We start from the raw sequence: 24,736 nt of genomic DNA on the forward strand, positions 1-24,736 counted from the left end.
TCTTTTGTTTTTTTTTTCTCACAAAGAGTAATTGTATGTTTATAAAATATGCAATTTTAACACTTTTATACGTTTATTATATGACCTTTTTTGCGTTATAAATATTTCTAAAATAAATATTCTTTATAAAGTTATTCTCCTATTATTATTTTAGTGAAGAATAATGGATAAATTATTAGATTCACTTCTATTAGTATCTATTTTTATTGTTGTACCCACTACCAATTTTAGTTAATTTAAAACGTCATTCCCAAGAATGTCGTTTAGTTACATAAAATGAACACGTGATAACTGAGACTGGTTTTATAAGATTCAAAAATGAGATTAACTTACAACATCTACCAATATTCAATTTTATAAGTATACGACAGTGTAAATGTTGAATGGTGGTACGCAAAACATGTATCTCAATTATATATATAGCCTGTTTGGAGGATTTTTGTTACATCTCTAAGCAATAAAAAATTGTTTTTGAGTATCTACCATTAAGACTGGTTGTTCCCTCTGAACTTCATGTGAAATATATAATACGAACTCTAATTTATAGATGTGAGATATATTTTTGAGTGAATTAACGGTCAAACTTTTCAAAGTTTGACCTCCAAAAAATAAATCAGGAGTTTTATGTGGATTGGAGGGAGTAGGATATTAAGATACTACTCTTAAACTCGATTAGTTTTAGATTAATCCTATTAAAATTATAAATCATTTTTGTTTATTTAAAATGTTATCTATTAACAAAACCAAGTCTCATTATCTTACATTTTTATTTATATTTTTACATATAACTCGTAAGATGGGTTTACCTTGGTTGTTGTGAAGACTGAAAGTAATTGATATACAACTGACTGTGCTACTGCAAACTGTGGGTGGAGAATACATGCCAGTGTGCTTCTTGATGGCAAAACATGGGCAATAAAGTCAATAAGAAGCCCTGAACATGGATGTAATGGTGTGAGAACCAAGAACCCAATGGCAAACTGTAAATGGTTGGCAAAGAAATTAATTGAGGACATAATGGCTAATCATGCAATAATTGCTCAGTCAGTTAATGATTTGTTGATGCGGAGGTATGGACTTGAAATGCCCAAGTCATCTGTTTATAAGAAGAAGGAAATTGCTTTGGAAGAAATAAATGGAGGACATGATGATTCATATAGACTGCTCTGCCATTACTGTGAAATCATTAAGCTTACCAACCTTGGTAGTGTTGCATTGGCATCTGAGTCTCGCAATGAAGATGGTGTCCTGCAGTTCAAGTCATGTTTCATTTTATTCCATGCTCAAGTTGTTGGGTTAATTAGAGGATGCATGAGTCTGATTGGAGTTGACGATGCACATTTAAAAGGGAATTATGGAGGGGTGTTATTATCAGCAGTTGCACTTGATGGGAACAATGAAATATTCCTCATAGCTCTTGCACTTGTGGCTTGTGAGAATAAAGAAAGCTGGTGCTACTTTTTTAATCATCTAAAACAATTAGCGAATGACTCTGGCAGGGATGACTAGATTATAATTTGTGATAGGCAAAAGGTATGCTTTTGTTTATCTATTGATTTATGTTTGTATTAAATTTGTTATTGTAATGCTATATTGATGTCTGTAAATGTGGAATGATAGGGTGTTGAACCAGCCTTAGAGACTGTATGGCCTGAGGCATACAAGAGGTACTGTTGTAGGCATTTGTGCAAGAATTTTAAGCAAGACCATCCTGGTTTACTGATGCATAGCCTTTTTTCGAGGGTAGTATGTGCAACATCAGAATATACTTTCAAGAAAGCACTCGAAATGGTAACTTAGCATGGTGGGATGAGGGCTGCAAGATGGTTCTTGGACTTGGGTGACAAAGTCATGGGCTAAACATAAATTTGACCCAAGGCTTTGTTCTGAAGACAACATAAGCAACTTTGTAGAGAGTTTTAATGCTACCCTTGGAGTTCATAGATGCAACCCTGTATAAGTATGCTTGAAGGTAACCTATATTCAATTTCAGCTTTTAGTTCATGTGTTTAGGTATTAGCAAGAAATAAATATTCTAATTTTTTTGTGTGTTAATTCTGATAGGTATTAGAAGGATTGGTATGGTCAGACATGCCTCTAGACAAGCAGCAGCTAATAGTTGGGCAGATGATGGTTGATGTGACCATTATTTGAGCATATTTAGTCCCCAAATTAGCCTTGTTCCCATGCTTTTTAGTGCATATTTGGGTCATTTATTGTCTCTAGTCCTTTGTTTTGCATATTCTTTGAGGTTTTGTTCCCTTGGTAGGAAAGGAGTGCAAACCTTGCATTTTCATGGCAAAATAGAGCTAAATTGATTGAATTCAATGACCAAGCATCAAAGAGAAGACAAGACTAGAAGGCCTTTGTACATATTATAGTAGTTGGGCAATGATGAGAAAAGATCCTTGCATCTCCGACAAAATCCCCGAGGATTGTTGGAAGAAGAAGGAAGAAAAGAAGAAAGGAAGAAGCTGACTCAGAATTCGAGCGGATTGCCCTCTGGACACCCGTCCAAGACCAGGAATCCGAGCGTCTTCTTCAGAGGGACGCTCGTCCAAAAACACCACAATCCGCCCGTCCAGCCAATGAATCCGCTCGTCCAACAGCCAGAGAATCCGCTCGTCCCGTGCCTTGGACGCTCGGATTGTGTTACAGCTATTCCGTTTTCTTCTTGCTCTATGAAGGATGCGCATATCTCGGAAAGACCGGCAAAAAGGAGACTCGCATATTTTTCTGAGAGGAGCGATTCCTCAAGGACTTAATCGTCATTTAAGCCCTTAGTAAACCCTAATTTGTGCACCTAATCCCCACTATAAATACCCCATTAGTCTAATTAGATAAGCATGTTCTTCTTATCAATTCCTAGTGTAGTTTATATCAACCTAATCTCTCTTTAATCTTGTAATCAACTTTTAATCAAGTCTTAATACAAATCTCATTTTCTTAATCTCTCTTTTGTTCATCTTTCATTTTGGGTAATTGAAGATTATTTGGGTTATTATTGGGAGATTGACAACCTTCCAATCATTCATCAAGTACTTCTATTATTCTTTGCTTTATTATTAGAATCATTAGTAGGTATAATTCTCTTAATCTCTTTTTAATTATTGTTAATCATCTTCATTTATTCATCATGTTTCACTTTGTTGGTATGATTGACAACCTTGCTAGCATGTTCAACATGATAATGAGTGAGTAGTTTCCTTAACTAGGGTTAATGGGTAATTAGGGGAAACCAACATGGGGGATGATTCATGCTTAAATTAATATGTTTTCATAGTTTATTTGGTTGCTTGTTGTGATCTGAACTCATGCACATGTTATGTTTGATGAAATGCGAGCCTATGAATCCTTACATTTTTTACCCATCACTTACCTTTTCAATGAGACTTGTAAGACATAAACCAACTCGAGTCTCATTAGACCATGCATATAGTTGAGTAGGGAAGATTAAGTCGACTTGTAGGTGTTGTACAATCTAATCGATTCGGCTCCGGGACCCAAACTTTCCTAGGATTGTAAGATATAAACCAACTCGATCCATCATAACAATAATTGTTTGCTTATAATTTGAGAATATGTTTGTATGATTAATTACCATGAATCCCCTATGACCCCATGACAGTATGACACCCTAGTGCCTTTTATCAATTGTTTACACCCCTTTTTAGTCATCTTGCTTGTTTACTTTCATTTCTATTTAGTTTAGTGATCTTCTATTCAAACCCCAAATTGTGACACCCCTAGACACCGCTACTTACAATTGAAAATCTTACTTCAATACCCGTCCCTTGGGATCCGACCTTTACTTGCCTCTTTACTAATTGTAGAGTTGTTTGTGAAGTTATAAATATTGTTTTGGTCTAGGTGCTCCTAACGACAAGTACTGAAAACTAAATCCTCAAGAGGGATCGACCAAAAATGGCGCCGTTGCCGGGGACGGTGTTAACTTGATTTAGATTTTCTTAGATTGTTATTAGTTATGTTTTTCTTTGCCTTGGGGAAGTAAAACTCCTCAAGGTTTGTTCTAATTGTTTTCAAGTCGTTCGATATTTTGCAAGATGGATTTTATATATTGTTTTGTAGAGGACCACTTAAGTATACCTTTCTTCAAAGACCCCATGCAAGCATTGGAAGCCTTGGAAGCAAGTGAGGCCAAAAATATGTATTGGGAGTTGGAGGTAGATCTTTTTGAGGCCGCTCTAGCTAACAAAGAACTTACTCATGAGCAATCCGAATTAGTACATAACATCCTTGTGGAAGCATATCAACCTATAGAACATAAGCAATCAATCCTAGAAGACATCTTACAAGCCCAAGAGCAAGAGGAATTCGTCATGGAATTCGAGTATGACGAGATTAATGAGAACGAAGAACAAGTTGAATATGCCATGAGAATGGAGTGTCTAATGGAAATGGAGCAAATTCTCAATGAACCTTCAAAGGAGGAAAGTGAGGTACAAATCCCTACTTTAAAACCCCTTCCCCCAAATTTGAAATATGCTTATCTTGATGAATCAAAGACCAAACCGGTAATTGTTAATGATAGACTTGATGAGGACCAATTGGGAAAATTGCTTGATGTGTTGAAGCAACATGAAAAGGCTATAGGTTATAGTCTAGATGACCTAAAGGGGATAAGTCCCGACTTTTGTATGCATAGAATTCATCTAGAGGAGGACCATAGACCTACCATTCAATCTCAAAGGAGATTAAACCCCCACATGCAAGAAGTTGTCAAGGGAGAGGTTATGAAATTACTTGATGCGTGAATCATATATCCCATATCGGACTCTTTGTGGGTTAGCCCCGTTCAAGTGGTACCTAATAAAGGAGGTACCACGGTGGTGACAAACGAAAAGAATGAGCTAATACCCACAAGGAAGATCACCGGTTGGCGTATGTGCATTGACTATCGAAAATTGAATTCCGCAACAAGAAAGGATCATTTCCCCCTACCATTCATTGACCAAATGCTTGAGAGGTTAGCCTCCAACAAGTTCTTTTGTTACCTTGACGGGTATTCGGGATTCTTCCAAATCCCTATACACCCGGATGACCAACACAAGACCACCTTCACATGCCCTTATGGTACTTTTGCATATAGAAGGATGCCTTTTGGCTTGTGCAATGCCCCCGCTACTTTTCAAAGATGCATGATGAGTGTCTTCTACGATTACCTAGAGACCATAATGGAAGTTTTTATGGATGATTTTAGCGTTTATGGGAAAGACTTTGACTCATGTTTGCATAATCTTTCTCTTGTATTGCAAAAATGTGAAGATGTTAGTCTTGTTTTAAATTGGGAAAAGTGTCACTTCATGGTCAATGAAGGAATTGTTTTGGGTCATTTAATCTCGGAAAAGGGCATCGAGGTCGATAAAGCTAAGGTTGAGGTGATAGAGAAACTCCCACCTCCCGTGAATGTTAGAGAGGTGAGAAGTTTTCTCGGTCACGCGGGTTTCTATCGCCGTTTCATAAAAGATTTTTCAAAAATAGCGAAACCCCTCACTCAACTCTTCTCTAAAGATGCCCAATTCCATTTCACTGATGAGTGTGTTGAAGCCTTTAATAGAATCAAGGAAGCACTAATCTCGGCACCGATCATTCAACCTCCAAATTGGGAACTACCGTTCGAGATTATGTGTGATGCTAGTAACTACGCCGTTGGAGGGGTTCTTGGCCAACGGGTAGGAAGAGCTCTTCACGCCATCTACTATATAAGGAAGACTCTTGATCCCTCCCAAGTGAACTATGATACCACCGAGAAAGAGCTTCTTGCCATTGTCTATGCTTTGGACAAATTCCGTTCCTACTTACTTGGATCCAAAGTGATTGTCTTTTCGGATCAGCGTGCTCTCCGATACCTCTTGATAAAGAAGAAGGCAAAACCAAGGTTGTTGAGATGGATTTTTCTTCTTCAAGAATTCGACTTGGAAATAAGAGACAAGAAAGGAGCCGAAAATGTAGTGGCGGATCACTTGTCAAGGATCCGGTTTCATGATGAACAAGGAGAAACGCCGATCAATGACTCATTTCCCGACGATATCTTGATGGCCATTCAAACACAACTTGAAAGGCACATCACCCCATGGTTTGCCGATTATGCCAACTATATAGTTGGAAGAGTACTCCCTCCAAATTTGAACTACAACCAAAGGAAGAGGTTCTTATTCGAAGTAAAAAGGTACTTTTGGGATGACCCAAATCTCTACAAAGAGTGTAGTGATGGGCTCTACTGGAGGTGCATCCCTCAATGGGAAGTTCAAGGAATCTTGGAAGGATGCCACTCGTCACCTTACGGTGGGCACCATGGAGCAAGGAGAACCATTGCAAAAATTCTTCAATCGGGCTTCTATTGGCCTACGATGTTTCAAGACACAAGGGAATTTATCATTCATTGTGATGCTTGTCAAAGGACGGGGAATATCTCTTGGAGAAATGAAATGCCACAAAGGGGCATACTAGAAGTGGAGATCTTCGACGTTTGGGGGATTGACTACCAAGGGCCGTTTGTGACATCCAATGGGAATAAGTATATCCTCGTGGCCGTAGACTACGTCTCAAAGTGGGTGGAGGTAATTGCCACCCCAAACGATGATGCAAAGACGGTCACCAAGCTCTTCAAGAAAATAATCTTCCCAAGATTCGGAGTCCCTCGAGCAATCATAAGTGATGGAGGAACGCATTTTCATGAAAAGAAGCTCGCATCCCTTTTGACCAAGTATGGTGTTCAACATAGAACCGGCTTAGGATATCATCCTCAAACAAGCGGTCAAGTTGAAGTCTCGAATAGAGAGATCAAGCAAATTTTTGAGAAAGTTGTAAACAAGACCCGAAAGGATTGGAGCACAAAGCTTGATGACGCTCTTTGGGCTTATAGGACGGCCTATAAGACCCCCATAGGAGCCTCTCCTTACAAGCTTGTCTATGGAAAAGCATGCCACTTGCCAATCGAATTAAAGTACAAAGCTTTTTGGGCAATCCGAGCCCTTAACCTTGATCTCAAATTAAGTGGTCAAAAGAGGATGATACAAATTCAAGAGTTGGAAGAATTCCGACTACAATCTTATGAGAATGCCAAGATCTACAAGGAAAGGACAAGATTGCTTCATGACAAGAGGATCAAGCAAAAAGCCTTGCAGAAAGGGGATAAAGTCCTTCTATTCAATTCCCGATATCGACTCTTTCCCGGGAAGTTGAACTCTAGATGGATGGGTCCCTATGTGATCACCGAGGTTGGAAAATATGGGGATTTTGAAATCAAGGCGGAAGATGGAAGCAAATTCAAGGTCAATGGTCAAAGATTGAAGCCATATTATGAGATAGCATTTATTGGAGAGGTCGAGGTCACCTACCTCGGGCCTCCTCATCCTTGAAGGAATCATCAAAGGGAGAGTTTGGTGGAGTCCTCCCTAAACCACCACTTGTAAATATACTAACCCCTCTAACTTATATTTATAATTTTATCGCATTTCTTTCATCATAAACATAAATTCTTTCCATGAGAGTAAGTGAGGGAGGGTCACTAATGATTTTTGATGAAGGAAGGAACTAGTTTTCAAGTGTGGGGAAGCTTTTTATCGGAGTCAAGGAAACCGAGGAAAATCCGCTCGACCAGCGAGGAATCCGAGCGTCTTCCAAGAAATCCGCTCGTCCAACAGGAATCCGAGCGTCTGAAAAAGAATCCGCTCGTCTTGTGCTGCAACAATTTAAGAAAAGTTCCTGTAACAGAATCCGCTCGTCTTCAAGAAAAGACGCTCGTCTTGCTTCAGAAAGGACGCTCGTCCTAAGCTCGATCCGCTCGTCTTGGCTGCTTCAAATTTTGAAAAAATCTGCTGTAAGAGAATCCGAGTGTCTTCCCAGGAATCCGCTCGTCCCAGAGCAAGGAAATCCGAGCGTCTTAGGCCCGAATCCGCTTGTCTCCCTGCGGCCTTCACTCCCGATTTTTACGATTTTAATTCTCCCCACCACACAATTTGTGACACATCACCCTTCCTTCCACTTGTATTATAAAAACCCACCTTCTTATGACTCCAAAGCATATCCCAAACACTCTTTCATTCCACAAAATCAAAAAGCCCCAATTTCTAGGGTTTCAAAAGCAAGATTCAATCCACAAAGAGCATCTTCATACTTTAACAAATCAAAAATTCTAACTCCACAATCAAAGAATGGGACCAAAGGGATCTTCATTTAGGGATAGAAGAAGACCAAGAGTAAGAGGAAGCTCTTCTACTTCTCACATCAACACTCTAAGGAGGGAGCATGAAGAAATTGTGGATCTTACCAAGCTTGATGACTTCTCTAATGTTGAATTCGTAAATGATGTGCAAAGGCTCGTTTTTCACCGACTTCTTCGTAAGAACATTCTCCCTACTAAGTTTTTATGCCATAGAACTTTAAGGAAACTAGAGATTTACCATCAAATGGAAGCCCTTTTTGAGTTGTTTGGTCTCTCTACCCTATTTCGCATGCACGAGCAAACCTACCGATCCCTTGTTCTTGAATTTTTAAGCTTCTTGAAAATCTCAACCTTGAATAGAACGATTTGCATAGAATTTAGGTTGGAAAGTGTTTCGAGAATGATGACTCTAGTGGAATTTGCTAATGTGCTTGGTCTCGATGTTTCGCCTACCCGGACATCAAAACCAAAGAAATATACTGTTGCACCCCTATGGAGAGCCATGACCGGCCGAGATTTCATGTACATCAAGAAGTGTCTAGCTTTCCACATTCAAAAGCCTATTTTGAGACTCACTTACCGGTTCCTTACCGGCACCCTCCTTGCACGCCGGGACCCGGCAATTGTGAACGAACTCGATCTTGTGTTCATGGAGTCTTATCTCGATATCCAAGGAAGGGGTGGATACCATTTTAATGCGCCTCTTGTACTACTTGAGAAGTGGGCTAAGTTTAGAAACGGAGATGATGATGGAATGATACACATCGTTAATGGAGGGCTCATTACAAAGATTGCAAAGCATTTCAATCCAAAATTTAATGAGAACAATGAGTACACTCCTCTTTCCGGGAATACAAGGATAAATGAAGAACTCCTTCTTGTGCATCATCATTGGATAAGCCTTGAGGGGGTTGATAAAAGAATCAAGTGGATAACAAAGAAGAGTGATCCAATCTACTTACCAATGACCGGTCTACCAAGAATCTCACCAAGAAGGGGACCTCTATCACCGATCCCGTCCTACATCATCCCCGCAAACCCAACCCAAGCAAGGCAAGCACCACCACCACCAAATCCCCAACAACAACAAGAGCAACAACAACAAGATGAGAAAATCAAAATACCTCCCTACCCTTTTCCATACCAACCATACAACCACCCTAACCCCTTTATCCTCCCCCGTGATGACTTTGTAACGAGACTTCTCCAAGACTTGCATTTCCGACAATATGAAGCTACCGTGGACAACTATTATGCACTTTACCCTCAATTCCACGATATGATTCAACGAGGGAAGATTAGTGAGGAGGGAGTGTTTCCTTCTTGGACACAAATGGATATACTCTTCCCAAATTCGGAAAAAGCAAATGAAGGGGCAAATGGGCAACAAGATGAAGGGAGCGACAAATCTTGCGGTGGAGATACGGTGGAACTTAATAGCGAAGAAGATGAGTTCATGGACCCTAATACAAGTGATGCATCCAAGGAAATATGGGATAGTGACCTAGAGGGGGATGATGACGATATCTAGAAGATCTCTTCATAGCTAGATGGAGCGGGCATGAGGCACCCATCTCAAGCTTAAGTGAAGTTTCCTTGTCCCCTCTCTTTATTTTCAATTTTCATGAAAGAATTTAATGTTTTGTTATCTTGTACAATATTTGTCTTTGGTTTGTTTGGAGAGTCCTAGCAACATGGAGGACTAACACCTTGGCTCCATTGAGGTGTTCTTTTTATTGTTCCCACATGAAAAAATCCAAAATGACAATTTATTATTTCATGCATTGTATTTCGTGTGCATCAACCACCCCGAAATTTAAGACATTAGAAATAATGTCTATTTTGGTTTGGGGAAGTACATGCATACGCATCGGGAGGTAATCTAAATTACACTCTCCGCCATAACAAAAACCCATGCATCATGTAGTGTAGCTTAGTATAGCTTGCATTTAGTTTAGAAATCATGCATCATACTTGCATCATTTCCTATCATATTGGCCATTGAGGACTATGCCCATACTAGTGTGGGGATGGGAAATTCTAACTTGACTTTTATTCAAAAAAATAAAAAAAAATCAAATTTTTTTTCGAAAAATACAAAAAAATTTGAAAAATTGAAAATACAAAAACATGTTCATTTTCCTTGTAGTGTAGTCTTGTATATATTGGTTGTATATATTGTGTTTGTTCATCCTTGTTCACATTGATTGACTACGCCACATCCGAGACATGAGGATATTGAAGACCGCATGGTATGATCTTTCCAATCTCCTTTTTCCTCTTTATGTTAATGACTATGTGGTTTTATTTTGATTGATACGGTATAAACAATGTGAATTTAGGACTTGCATTTAGATTATTTGGCATATTAGTTAATAGAATCATATGCATTAGGATGTATAAATGTTAGTTGCATCATGGCATGTAGTTGCATGTTAGAAAAATTTTGTGAAATCGTCTACTTGGGAAGCTTGACAAGTGTATATAGGCCCTAGTAGATGCTTTTTCTTCTTAAGACTTTTCTTGTTAGAATACTTGTAAAACACCCTAGGATGTGTCATGCTAGTATCCTTTGACCCATGGATTAAAGCCTAGTCAAGAGTACCTTGTGGTGTGATAACTCCTTGGCTACCGTTTATTCCAAGGTGACCCTTAAAACCATGCAACTATCATTCATCCATGTTCTACCATAATATTTTGTCATCAAAGGGAATGGGCACAAAAAGAAATTGATTTGAGTTCAAGAAATGAAAAGAAAAGGAAAGAAAAAGTTTGCAAAATGCATCAAAAGAAAAGAGGAGTAACAAAAATGAAAACTCCTATACTTCAAATATAAGGCACCCTCCCTACATATGGGGTGACTTTGAAAATGTTCAAAAAGAAAATGCAAAAAAGTTGTCAAGTATTGAAAAGCCAAAAATCAAGAGAAATGGCAAAGAATTGTTCTCAAATGTTATATGCCACAACAAATTGGGGGGAAAAACAACAACAAAAGCAAACTCCCAAATGAAACTCAAATATCTATCGATCCCTTTATCCATCGTATCCATTTTTGTGCATGGTAGAGAGGGGACGACCCTTCTTCTTGTCTAGGTAAGAAGGGGAATTCCGCGATCCTCCAGTGTTTCTAACGCCATAGGGAGTCTACTCTTGACAAAAGCATTTAACGATTGAGGACAAAGGTACCCTATCTTGACACAACTTGGAGGTGATTTATTGGTATCCTTCTAGGCTTAGTAGTTTGAAGAAATTGCATCTATGAAGGAGTGTGTACCCTTGAATTGCTTCCCTTGTAGATAATTTCCGCCACTTAGATGAGGAAAGTGGCTATTCTTTTGTAGATGCATCCATTACTTGATTTTGTGTGCTTTAATGATTGGATGTGTCGCCATTTTGGCAAGACCCACCTTGCCTTGCAAGAAGGCATCCTACCTCATGGTTGTCTTGTTGTGAGTTGAAGGGGCGGAGTGAGACCCGCTAATTGTCTCATATCGGCTATGCTATAAGATTAGTTTAAATAACGGTCCTAGTCTTTGTCACCTCTTTACTCGGGACGAGCAAATGTTCGGTTTGGGGATATTTGATGTGACCATTATTTGAGCATATTTAGTCCCCAAATTAGCCTTGTTCCCATGCTTTTTAGTGCATATTTGGGTCATTTATTGTCTCTAGTCCTTTGTTTTGCATATTCTTTGAGGTTTTGTTCCCTTGGTAGGAAAGGAGTGCAAACCTTGCATTTTCATGGCAAAATAGAGCTAAATTGATTGAATTCAATGACCAAGCATCAAAGAGAAGACAAGACTAGAAAGCCTTTGTACATATTATAGTAGTTGGGCAATGATGAGAAAAGATCCTTGCATCTCCGACAAAATCCCCGAGGATTATTGGAAGAAGAAGGAAGAAAAGAAGAAAGGAAGAAGCTGACTCAGAATCCGAGCGGATTGCCCTCTGGACGCCCGTCCAAGACCAGGAATCTGAGCGTCTTCTTCAGAGGGACGCTCGTCCAAAAACACCACAATCCGCCCGTCCAGCCAATGAATCCGCTCGTCCAACAGCTAGAGAATCCGCTCGTCCCGTGCCTTGGACGCTCGGATTGTGTTACAGCTATTCCGTTTTCTTCTTGCTCTATGAAGGATGCGCATATCTCGGAAAGACCGGCAAAAAGGAGACTCGCATATTTTTCTGAGAGGAGCGATTCCTCAAGGACTTAATCGTCATTTAAGCCCTTAGTAAACCCTAATTTGTGCACCTAATCCCCACTATAAATACCCCATTAGTCTAATTAGATAAGCATGTTCTTCTTATCAATTCCTAGTGTAGTTTATATCAATCTAATCTCTCTTTAATCTTGTAATCAACTTTTAATCAAGTCTTAATACAAATCTCATTTCCTTAATCTCTCTTTTGTTCATCTTTCATTTTGGGTAATTGAAGATTATTTGGGTTATTATTGGGAGATTGACAACCTTCCAATCATTCATCAAGTACTTCTATTATTCTTTGCTTTATTATTGGAATCATTAGTAGATATAATTCTCTTAATCTCTTTTTAATTATTGTTAATCATCTTCATTTATTCATCATGTTTCACTTTGTGGTATGATTGACAACCTTGCTAGCATGTTCAACATGATAATGAGTGAGTAGTTTCCTTAACTAGGGTTAATGGGTAATTAGGGGAAACCAACATGGGGGATGATTCATGCTTAAATTAATATGTTTTCATAGTTTATTTGGTTGCTTGTTGTGATCTCAACTCATGCACATGTTATGTTTGATGAAATGCGAGCCTATGAATCCTTGCATTTTTTACCCATCACTTACCTTTTCAATGAGACTTGTAAGACATAAACCAACTCGAGTCTCATTAGACCATGCATATAGTTGAGTAGGGAAGATTAAGTCGACTTGTAGGTGTTGTACAATCTAATCGATTCGGCTCCGGGACCCAAACTTTCCTAGGATTGTAAGATATAAACCAACTCGATCCATCATAACAATAATTGCTTGCTTATAATTTGAGAATATGTTTGTATGATCAATTCCCATGAATCCCCTATGACCCCATGACACCCTAGTGCCTTTTATCAATTGTTTACACCCCTTTTTAGTCATCTTGCTTGTTTACTTTCATTGCTATTTATTTTAGTGATCTTCTATTCAAACCCCAAATTGTGACACCCCTAGACACCGCTACTTACAATTGAAAATCTTACTTCAATACCCGTCTCTTGGGATCCGACCTTTACTTGCCTCTTTACTAATTGTAGAGTTGTTTGTGAAGTTATAAATATTGTTTTGGTCTAGGTGATCCTAACGACAAGTACTGAAAACTAAACCCTCAAGAGGGATCGATCAATGGTATTTATCCTAACATTATAAACAAGCTCAAAGACCTCATTCAAGATTCAAGATTTTGTTCTGTATATTATAACACCCCCTTCTTACCCGACCAAGATAATTAGGAGGTGTTACCGTGTTACCATCTCGGTTTCCCGAGGCGGTGAAATCGGAGTTGTAATTAAGAAACAATTAATATAAATAAAGTATTTAGTGGATTACATAACCATAAATAAATAAATGAAATAAATGATACAACTCATGACCACTATACTCTTCTAATGAGATGACACTCGGCTTCAAGTTCAAAGCTCGTCCCATCTCCCACGTGACACTAACTCAACCTGTACTCAACCTGCTCCCCATATGATCGGAAATATCATATGGATCGACACAAGCTACCCTGAAAATAGGTGACAAGTACACGGACACACAACACGTCAGTTTCAATACTTTAATACGAGACACAGTAAAAGAATATGCAACATGCTAAATATGTAAATGAGATACAATTACCATGTCGGTATCGGGACACGCCCAGACATACCCATAACCACCGGTGCTAGGGACACGCCCATGACACCATACCTCACCATAAGGTACCGGGACACGTCCAGACGTACCAGGTCCGGAAGCCAACCGTATCCCCTGCCATACATCATGTCTCACCCACACGAGTCCCTCTTATCTCAAGCCATTAATGTGCACATTCCTCTTGGAGTGTGATACCGTCGTTTTAGTACCAAAAATAATTACCTAGGACAACTAAAATAAGTTAGCGGAAGTAGGGTCGATCTCCACAGGGAGGCTATAGTATCTATCTGCTAATTAAGTCTCTTTAGTAACAAATGGGGGGTTTTAAATGATTTCTAAACTAATAAGGATTTAAGGCAAGAGAAATAAGGGAAAAGAGCAGTAAAGACAGAGACAAGCAAAATATGTAATCAAATAGAGAGAAATATGCTAGGAATTCGGTTCACCATGGCAGTTTACTAACTCAGTCATAAATAGTTCAGACGATCTAATGTGAGAAGGGCAAGGGAAAGGTCCTTCCGGTCCGCTATCCACCCTAAATTACAACTAACTTAACTTCCGTCCTCGCTAGGGTAGTCTACTATTCATAGCAGGTCTGTTCATTCCAATCTTCCGATCTAAGATTGAATTTAACCAATTTTATGGGTTTAGAAGCGTGCACTCAACTAAACTATTACAGTTGTTTTGCTAATGACACAGTTCTCACAATCTAATCATCTGAGCTATTCATGACATCGTCAACTCACTACCATGGCTCCCCTAATCCTAACAAAAAGGGAATTATCTACTCATGCTATTGATATTACTAACGATAACAATATTGAATATGCTAATGAAAGACATGATAAATGAATAATGATGAAGCATAAACTAATCAAGATAATAATTAAATAGAGATTAAGAGGCAAGGATTAAGAGCAAACAAAGGAAAATTAAATTAAGAGTAAGAGTCAAGAAGGGTTACAAGAAGATGAATTCGGCAATAAAGAGTAATCAATCGTGAAGCAAAAGAGAAAGAAGGACTGACTGCTTAAGAGAGAATTAAGAGTATAAAGTGTGATAAAATATGATCCTTAACCAAATGACGTCTTCCCTTATATAGGGAAGACTAAAATAAACCTAAACACGGAACAAAAATCCCGAGTAATTAAGCAAATCACTCGATCGAGGCATTTCATTCCTCTCGATCGAGTGATTCCTCAGCCATTCTCCTCGATCGAACAAATAGGGCTCTCGATCGAAGACCTCCAATACATCACACTTCGATCGAGTACAACAGGGACTTGATCGAACTCCTTACTATGCGAAAACCACTCGATCGACCACAAAAGCTCTCGATCGAGTGACTTCCACTGAAAACAGCTTTGAACTCGCTTGGTCAGCTTCTAAGGACCTCCGTCATGCTTCCCGAGGCACGACATTCTGCTCTAAATCTTCATCTCCTTAAAATGCATGCTAGGAGGAACGAATAAGGTACTATTCCACTACTTTAAGGTCCATTCCTGCAAACGAGATGAAACAAACCAAAGTAGCCAATTCGGGGCATTTTGCAATACAAAGCAACGAAAATGATATAGAAATGCGTGCAATAAGAGGCTAAAAAGACTATATAAATTGCACGTATCAAATCTCCCCAAACCAAACCTTTACTCGTCCTCGAGTAAACTAAATGCAAACTAATGGAACGGATAAGAAAACTCAGATCTAGCTATAACTTGTCCACTTAAACCGTTTAATGCAATCAAAACTAACAATTACAGCTACAACAGTCAAGCGCAAACGAGTTGTATGATGTCTATAAATAAGCTGAACTGTCGACCTTGCAAGACCCTTAAAATCGGACTCTCACGGGTCACTCTTCTTTCATGATTCAAAGGGTGAGTATAAATGTGTAAGAGAAGAAGAGAAATCAGTCACTCACCTAAACTACGACCCACATAAACATGCTTGCAACAAAAATGATAGACGATTCTAATCACCATACATACATTCCAACCAAACAATGCCTGTCACAGCTGAGGGCTTGCAAAAGTTATGGGAAAGTGAGGCTACGGGAAGAAAAGGCAAAACAGTTATGGATAAAGTGGAGGTAAAGCATCAAGCTAGCACCTAAACAAGACCATATAAGAACATCCAATTCTCAGCCGATTATGAAGTCAAACACAAGTGCCCTTCTTTGGCACAAAACTCACTAACCAAAAACAACAACTCCTCAAATGATATAAATAAAACATAGGAGTAAGACCGTCACAAACTTCCCTTTTTTACACGGTCTATTCTTTTTCTTTTTCTTTTTCTTTTTCTTTTCCTTTTTTCTTTTCCATGCTTTTCTCATTTTCCTGCCCACATCTTTTCTTTTCTTTTTTTTTTCTTTTTTTCACAACTTTTTTTTTTTCATTTTCAACATATCCTCCTTTCTTTTCTTTTCTACCAACTCCATACGAAATAGAACGACCCAACTCGCATCAATGAGAAATATACCACAAAAATACACTAAACTAGCTTAACAGGCAGGCTTAATTTGGGTGTAGTTAATGGGTCAAAAGGCTAAGTTTGGCTAATATGGAGCTAAATGGGTGAAAATGAAAGAAAGGGAAAAATTGCAAGCACCTCCCTGTATGTGACACCTACCACAAACCCGAATGTATGCAAGTAAAAAGCAATCAAATGTCATAAAAGTGCAAAATGATGAACATGTTATGCAAGGAGTATACTACTCTCAATTCCTACATGAACTGGTCATAAATGACACCAGTTATACGACTCTAATAACTTAGAAATTTTAAAGTAGTTTGCCAATTTTGCAGGTCAAGTCTATATGATCAGCTGTATTTTTAACATTAACTCGTAGACTATGCGCATGACAAAGCTAATAAAATGCCAATCTGATGCAAGGCTTAAGTGAAATGACAAGTTACAGTGCAATATCATCACAGAAATCTACCGTTCCGACTCGACCTATATGCATAAATAAATGTGATAATTGTTTGAATTTTTCGAATTTTTCTATTTTTTTTTTTTGAAATTTAAAACAAATGCAAGCGAGAAAATAAACGTGAATGCAAAAATAAATGCAAATGCAGATTCAAAGGATGCAATACCCTCCCCAAACCAAAACGGACAACGCCCTCGTTGTCCTCCAGCATACACCAGCAGTATATATAAGGGAAACGGGATAATTACAACCAATAAATGAAAGAATGAATGAATAAATAAAGGAGACGAAAAAGAAATAAAGCAGAAATACTTACAAAATAAGCGAACTTCCCCAAACCAGCCAGAAAACTGGGGAAGTGAGTAGACCAGTAGCTACTCGTCAGCCTCCTCCTCCTCCTCACCAACCACCGTGTAGTCAGGATCTCGCTCCTTCTCCCATCTCCTCCTCTCGTCAGCTCTAGCTCTCTCCTCCTGCTCAGTTGTGTCCGCCTCGCTCTCTGGCTGTGGGTACCCCTCCGCCGGGTACCGATAGAAAGAAGGGTGTGGCCAGACGTCTGGAACGGGACGTCCTCTCCTCATGTGGTACTCGTACAAAGGGAACAAGGCAAATGACTGATCCCGCTCTATACGAGCTACTCGACTGCACATCTCAAGGAGCAAAGAGTCACGGCTCCCTTGGTCCATGACCTCAGGCGCCACAAAGGGAGTAGGAGGAACAAAATTAGTCGGCAAAACCGGTTGTGGAACAGAAGGAGTAGGGATAGGGGTCGGTGTAGGCGTGGGCGTGGACGTCTGCCCAGCCTGAGTCGGTGTGGACCCTTCTCCAGTCTCAGGTCGCTTCCGCTTCTTAGGAGCGGAAGAAGTGTAAGGAGCAAGTGTATGGTGGTAGGAAGGTAAAGGTGGAGGCAACCTACCCGTCACAGTGGTCAAAGGTGAAAGACGGGGTAGGTCGGGAAACGGTAAGGTAACATACTCGGAACCACAGATCTTCCAAGTCCGCTGATCCTTAGCTAACCAAAACATCGCCAACATGGCGCTAATATCTAAGTCCGCATCCCTATCTATATGTGTCAAGCCTCGGGGAAAGTCAGTGAAGAGAGTACGGGCGATGTAGGAGGCTATGCCTCCACAGGAAATCGTGCCCGTCTTCTTCAGCCCGACAACATTAAAATGCTGAGCTGTCAAGTAAGCAATGTTAAGAACGAAGGGGCCAGCGCTATCAATGTTCAAATAGCCCCCTAAAATAGACAACTCAACATTGTTAATGTTATTAGGCTCCTTGCGGCCAAAGATCGTCCCTCCAAGGAGACGAAGAAAGTAACGGGCCGGGGGAAGATGGACGTGAGCCAACTTCTGCTGGTCAAATGGAGTCTGTGCTAAAGTGGGCCAAAGTAGAGCCAGGATCTTCCGAGGAGGATCCTGATGGCCGTGAGACGACAAACCCAACCTCCTCCCAAACTCAGCTAAAGTCCAAGAGGTGGTCTGGTTAAACAGGCGAAAGGAGACACAAGAACTCTCTGGGTCGGTATCATAGGCACCAGCTGAGAAAGTACAAGAGATGAAAAACTCAAGGGTCAGCTGCTCATAAGTCAGTGCACTCATTGTGGTCAACCCAGTCATCCCCGTCCCGTTCAAAAGTTCGGCCACATACTCGTAAATCCCCAACTTTTCAAGTGAATTATGACACAGAAATTTAGTAGATGTAATGTCACAACCCATCAGAAATTTAAAACGCTTGCGATGAAGAGGGTTAATGAAACGTACCTCAGGAAAATCGGGAAGCAGATCAAGAGAGTCGTCTTCCACGAACCGGGCAGCCGTGCGTCCAACATCAGTAGGAGCACCTCGTCCCCGTCCCCGTCCTCATGAACCCGAGGCAACACCCAAAGCAGAAGCAGCCAGTCCAAGAGCGCGGCCTGTGACTGGTCGAGGTACTAGCGCAGACTAAAGAGCAGCTGTGATATAAGGTGTCGACGCAGCAGGGGTCGACACCGTGGATGGGACAGTAGCTGTAGTGACAGCAGCAGCAGTAGTAACAGTAGGAGTAACAACAGGGGTAGTGACGGTGGTAGCAGCAGGGATCACCGTCTCAGAAAGGGACGGGCTAGCAGTCGAACTAGAGGAAGGTAAGGTACTACTATCCATCCTATTAAGCAAATAAGTCCTTTTATCAGTAAATTAATCAACAACAACTCGATTTCCCCAAATTTTGAAAATTTCGAAACCCTAAAACCCTAATTAGAGCCGAAAAATGCAATTAAACAACAGGAAATAAGGGAGAAGGACTTACTTGACTGATTACCCACGATTAAATGCAATTAGAATCAACTAAAAGCAACAAAACAATCGAAATAAGACCCGATTTGCGCAAATCCTAAAACCCTAATTAATCCGCAATAGGCACGAGTTTGAAAGGAGAAATAAGGGGCTTTTGTCGAAAATTAAGCAAGGAACACAATGTGGGTGTTTGATTTGGTAAAAGGGGAATAAAAATGGAGATTTGGGGGATTTAATGGGGTTTTTCGCAATAAGAGGAAGAAGAAGGAAGTTACAATGAAATAGAATAAGGGGAAAAAGAACTCCCTCGCGTGTTATAAGCAGCAGTCACTCGATCGAGTGATTTGAAACCACTCGATCGAGAACTTTCTCCTCCAATTCTGCTCGATCGAGTAAAACTCCTTTCGATCGAGAACCTTCCATTTTGGACCTTTCGATCGAGGACAACAACCCTTTTGATCGAATCCTTTTCTTGGGCATTTCTCTCGATCGAGTACAAAAAGTGCTCGATCGAGTTGTTTTCCTTTGGCACGCATCCCAATGTAGCATATCTTCTCCAAACCTGCATAAAAACACAGAAAAATGCTTCCCGCAAATACCAAATTCACAAAATGCAGTCTATATCCGGTCTTATGCTAAAACTAACTACGCCATTGTCTAAAAGTCTAAACGCAAAAAAAAAGTGTCTAACAGAAATTCAAATTATAAAGTTTTTACAACGGGACATTTCCCATTTATCTCCCAAAGCACTGTAACAGCCCAAAAGAGGGCTTCTGACTGAAGGAGGTCCCTTCAGCATCGCAGACCGTCCTCTTGAATCGCCATGAGCTTGAACTTGAACTGGTTAAAGAAGAATATGTAACACCCCCATTTATCTAGGAGCCTTTAGCAAGACATTCCCAATAAATAGGATTATTACCATCTCGGTTGCCCGAGGTAAATGATACAAATTAAAACAAACCAAAGTACTTTAATAACTTTAACTGAAATAATGGTTTTATTACATTGCCAACCGATTAAATTTAAGCCTTTACATTACAATAAACTATGCAGCAGAAATTACATAAATAAAGTGATATAACTATATACTATGTGATCTAGACTTCAACTACGGTCCAAGTCGAGCTCTCATCCCAATGCTCCCGAGTCAGCTAATCTTTAGTACCTGTCAAATCTGCTCCCCATAAAACGGTTCACCGCAGGTGTTCACGAATACACTGTCAACCACGAGGTTGAGTAGGAAACTAAACATTGAATAAAGATATAACAACCTGCAAATAGATTCCACAATCACACTTTGTCCACTCCCCACCACCGCACACACCCACTTCTAGACACACAGTCATACTCCACTTCCCACCACCGCACACACCCACTTCTAGACACACACTCATACTCCTCTTCTAGACACACAAATCATACTCCAGACACACGATCCCGCCTCGGACACACGATCCTGATATACTGACACACACAAATCCCGCCTCGGACACACACGATATACACAAAACTCATCTCCCAATTCCAACAACAATCGATAATAATGACAGTCTCAGTAATATAACCAAACCAACATGATATAGAATAATGGCATAAGACAGAAAATTCCAGCAAGATAATAATATCGTTGTAAACAGTTAAACACATCCTTCACCAATCCACCACCTCATACATTTAATATAACAGAAATAAGACAAGATTGAGTAGTTTCCTACCTGGCAAGCAAATCCAATTAAGCAGCTCAAAGCGCTCCAAATAATTAAAGCACACGAACCCGATTATAAACTCTTCACAAATCGTCACCTAACATAAATATATAATATATTTACCATTACTTAATTATAAATTATTACCTTCTATTACTATTTAATAATTATTATAAATTATATTGTTCATTATTCAAATTAGATATTATTATTATTATTAAATGTCCACGATATAAAAACCCGACTCAAATATAATCGCGAGTCACCAAAGCAAAACCCGTTTCTCATACCCATAATATAATAATATAAGTCACGTATAAATTGTAAATACCCAAAACTCATTCCCACAGCCACGATAACCCGTACTCACACACCCAACACCAGCCACACCCCACGGCAGCCTACTACCTGGCCACGGTGGTTGCAGCCTTGCCCAACACCCACTGCCATCACCAAACACCAGTGCACAACCAAGGCCAAACCATGACAACAGCCGACAACAACTCCTCATAACCACAACAACACCGGCCACCATCACTTCCACCTACAACTCACCTGACCAACCACCATATGACGCACCACCAACAACTCCTCCCCCACGGCCCACAAGCACCCGCACCAGACAACAACAACTAACAATAACCAACCCGACACACTCCCCTGTCTTTCCCCTGTTTTAACGCAACTCCGGTCAACCACCACGCTAACCACCACCCCAGACCAGAATACGACCACCAGTATCACCGACCAACCCCCACGAACCCAACCAACCTAGGCTCGAGTCAAATAAGTCACGGGTAGGTGTATAAAACCGGTTTTATGCGAAAAAGACAACCACCCTTTTCCCGCAACTCCGGCCAGGTAACCACCCAAGTCACCGCCAATACACATCCCTGACCACCCACGGTGGTCGACGCAACCTTAGGTTCCACCCTAACCTACACCCAGGTCAAGACGAGTCAATACGGGTTCAAAAATCATATAAAACGCATAAGCCAACCACCAACCAAAACCCCCTCCAAACTCCCCTTTCCCGCCGGTCAAAGGTGGTCAACGGCAGGTCCGGTGACTCCCTGGTATCCCACGGTCACAACGGTACTTACGGCCTGATCTATGGTGGTCTAGTTCACAAGTTATAACAAAGCAACATGTATACATGAGACGGTATGAGAATATTACCTTGAGACGATAAAAGACGATAAATTCCTTGCTATTCCCCTTCCTATCACTACTACAATTTAAGGCTACGAGAACGCCACTAAAAGAACGGTTGATAGCGGAACCGGTGTCTTTCTTATTTTTAGTTATGGCGCGCATATATGACTCCAAAAGATAACGGTTGTTTGCTCGAACCGTGCTCGTAAATTAACAAAGAAGAACGGTTAGGTTTGACCAACCGTCTTAAAATAATAAAGAGACCGGGTAATCTCTAGAACCGTTCTCCTTAAAAAAACAAAGAGCCCGGTCCCTTTATCCACCGTTCTATTTGTAAATCCCTAAATACAAACTTCCCATTTCACACTTCAATTGCTTTCTTTCAAACACATACAACTTCAATCTCTTTATTTCAAACACCAACAATCATCGCTTTCGCCCTATCTAGCACGATCTCGCCCCTTGTTGTCCGTGGTCGCTCGTACTCCGGCCATCACCTGACTGTCCCTGGTCACTCGCCTTTCTTGTTGCCGATCGTTCTTGCTGCTGGTAAGACCATTTTCACTACTTTTTAATGTTAGCTTTAAGACAATACTAAAATCGACGTTATATTCTTCAGTTAATTCATTAAATTTATACCTTTAAGACAATATCCATGGCTTAAACATTGAACCCCATGTATAATTAATTTAATTTATGGTGATGTTAGGGTTAGTATTTGGGGATGTTAGAGTTTAGTATTTGTGCAGTTGTACTACACATATTCATAATTTGTTTGTTCATAAACCATGAAATTCCAGTAGAGGAACATGCTAGTTGTTGGTTGATTATAGTCTTAATTGCAGTGGATAAATTTAAATTGCAACGTAGCAACGAGGTGTTAAGGGTAATCGCAATGTAACGAGAAATTAACATTTTGATTAAAAGTTCATTTTTAATCACCATGTCCCTTCATATGCTAATATTGTTAATACTGTTGCGTGACAGTTATCCCTCTTAATATTTATGTAGTTTGGGTATGTATAGCTACGGCTTTAAATCACAGGACGAGAAAAGAGGGGTGTTGTGAATTACAGGCCTGGGTATGTATAGACCCATGAGTACAGACTACATAACCTTATTATTACCTCATCCTAGCTACGGTTTCAAATCACATGACGAGGGACTAGTCTGTAGGCTGGTCTTATTATTTGTTTCTGTCTTTCTGAATGTTTTGTGTCAGAACTAGGAATTTTATTTGGAACAGTTAAAGTCATGCACTACAGGCAAGCAGCCATTGCATCACACTTATCATAAGACATCTCATTTTTTTTCAAGACAGAAATATTAGAAAATCATTAACCATGTATTATGCATGACAATTATCCCTCTTAGGCCCTGTTCTTTTGGACTTAAAGTCACTTAATTTAAGTTCACTTCAGATCCCATAAGTTCAATTCAGTTCAGATCAGATCCTATAAGTTCAGTTCAGATCCTATAAGTTCAGTTCAGTTCAGATCCTATAAGTTCGATTCGATTCGATCCTATAAGTTCGATTCGATCCTATAAGTTCGATTCGATTCGATTCGAGATCCTATAAGTTCGATTCGAGATCCTATACGTCACTTAATTTAAGTTCGATTCGAGATCCTATAAGTTCGATTCGATTCGATTCGATTCGAGATCTTATAAGTTCGATTCGAGATCCTATAAGTTCGATTAAGTTCGAGATCATATAAGTTCGATTAAGTTCGAGATCATATAAGTTCGATTCGATTCTATAAGTTCGATTCGATTCGATTCGATCTTATAAGTTCGATTCGATTCGATCCTATAAGTTTCAGTCCAAAAGAACAGGGCCTTAGGCCCTGTTCTTTTGGACTTAAAGTCACTTAATTTCGATTCACTTCGATCCTATAAGTTCGATTCGATTCGATTCGAGATCCTATAAGTTCGATTCGAGATCCTATAAGTTCGATTCGATTCGATCCTATAAGTTCGATTCGGTTCCAATAAGTTCGATTCGATCCTATAAGTTCGATTCAGTTTAGATCCTATAAGTTCGATTCGAGATCCTATAAGTTCGATTCGAAAAATTCAGATCTTATAAATTTAGTTCAGAAAAGCTATATACAGAGTATTATTTTTAAAGACCGATACAAAAACATTTGACATTAATTATTCGATACATACTTTATTATTTTAAAAAAAAAAATCACTCCTCTCATTAATAATTTCAGCGTCACAATAGATTTGGGCATGTTTGATAAAAAGCGGAATAAGGTCATGTATTAGGTACGAAACAACATAGTCAAAAACATTTGGCGAAGCAATGGATCCGTTGTTGAGAGTGATAGTGAAGATGAAAGTGATGAGGTTTATGATAATATAGAAATAAATGGTTAGAAAAAAAAGATATAATATGTGATTTATTTGTTATCGTAATGTAATCGTAATATAATGTATGAATAAACCAATACATATAAAACGGAAAAATATTATTATTTTACCTTGTGTTTTAGACTATAATTTGTTTTTTATCAATGTTCTCTCTTGGCAAGTAATAATAATAATAATAATAATAATAATAATAATAATAATAATAATAATAATAATAATA

General features: G+C 39.5%; 1 protein-coding gene across 1 annotated transcript; it reads left to right on the plus strand.

Moving 5' to 3' along the window:
* Positions 1 to 972: 972 nt before the first annotated feature.
* LOC141651230 (uncharacterized) lies at positions 973 to 2,154 on the plus strand. The gene is made up of 4 exons (XM_074458951.1): positions 973 to 1,451; positions 1,527 to 1,533; positions 1,621 to 1,791; positions 2,065 to 2,154. The coding sequence occupies exons 1-4, from the start codon at positions 973 to 975 to the stop codon at positions 2,152 to 2,154; spliced, it is 747 nt and encodes a 248-aa protein (XP_074315052.1).
* The last annotated feature ends 22,582 nt before the right edge of the window (positions 2,155 to 24,736 follow it).

This window comes from Silene latifolia, chromosome 1 (genome assembly GCF_048544455.1).
Source record: "Silene latifolia isolate original U9 population chromosome 1, ASM4854445v1, whole genome shotgun sequence".
NCBI lineage: Eukaryota > Viridiplantae > Streptophyta > Magnoliopsida > Caryophyllales > Caryophyllaceae > Silene > Silene latifolia.

What these genes read in the sequence shown, in the direction of transcription:
- LOC141651230 (XM_074458951.1), top strand. Translation starts at nt 973, where the DNA reads ATGGCAAACTGTAAATGGTTGGCAAAGAAATTAATTGAGGACATAATG. An exon ending in TCAAGAAAGCACTCGAAATG is followed by an intron (nt 1,792 to 2,064) that starts GTAACTTAGCAT and finishes TAATTCTGATAG; the next exon opens with GTATTAGAAGGATTGGTATG.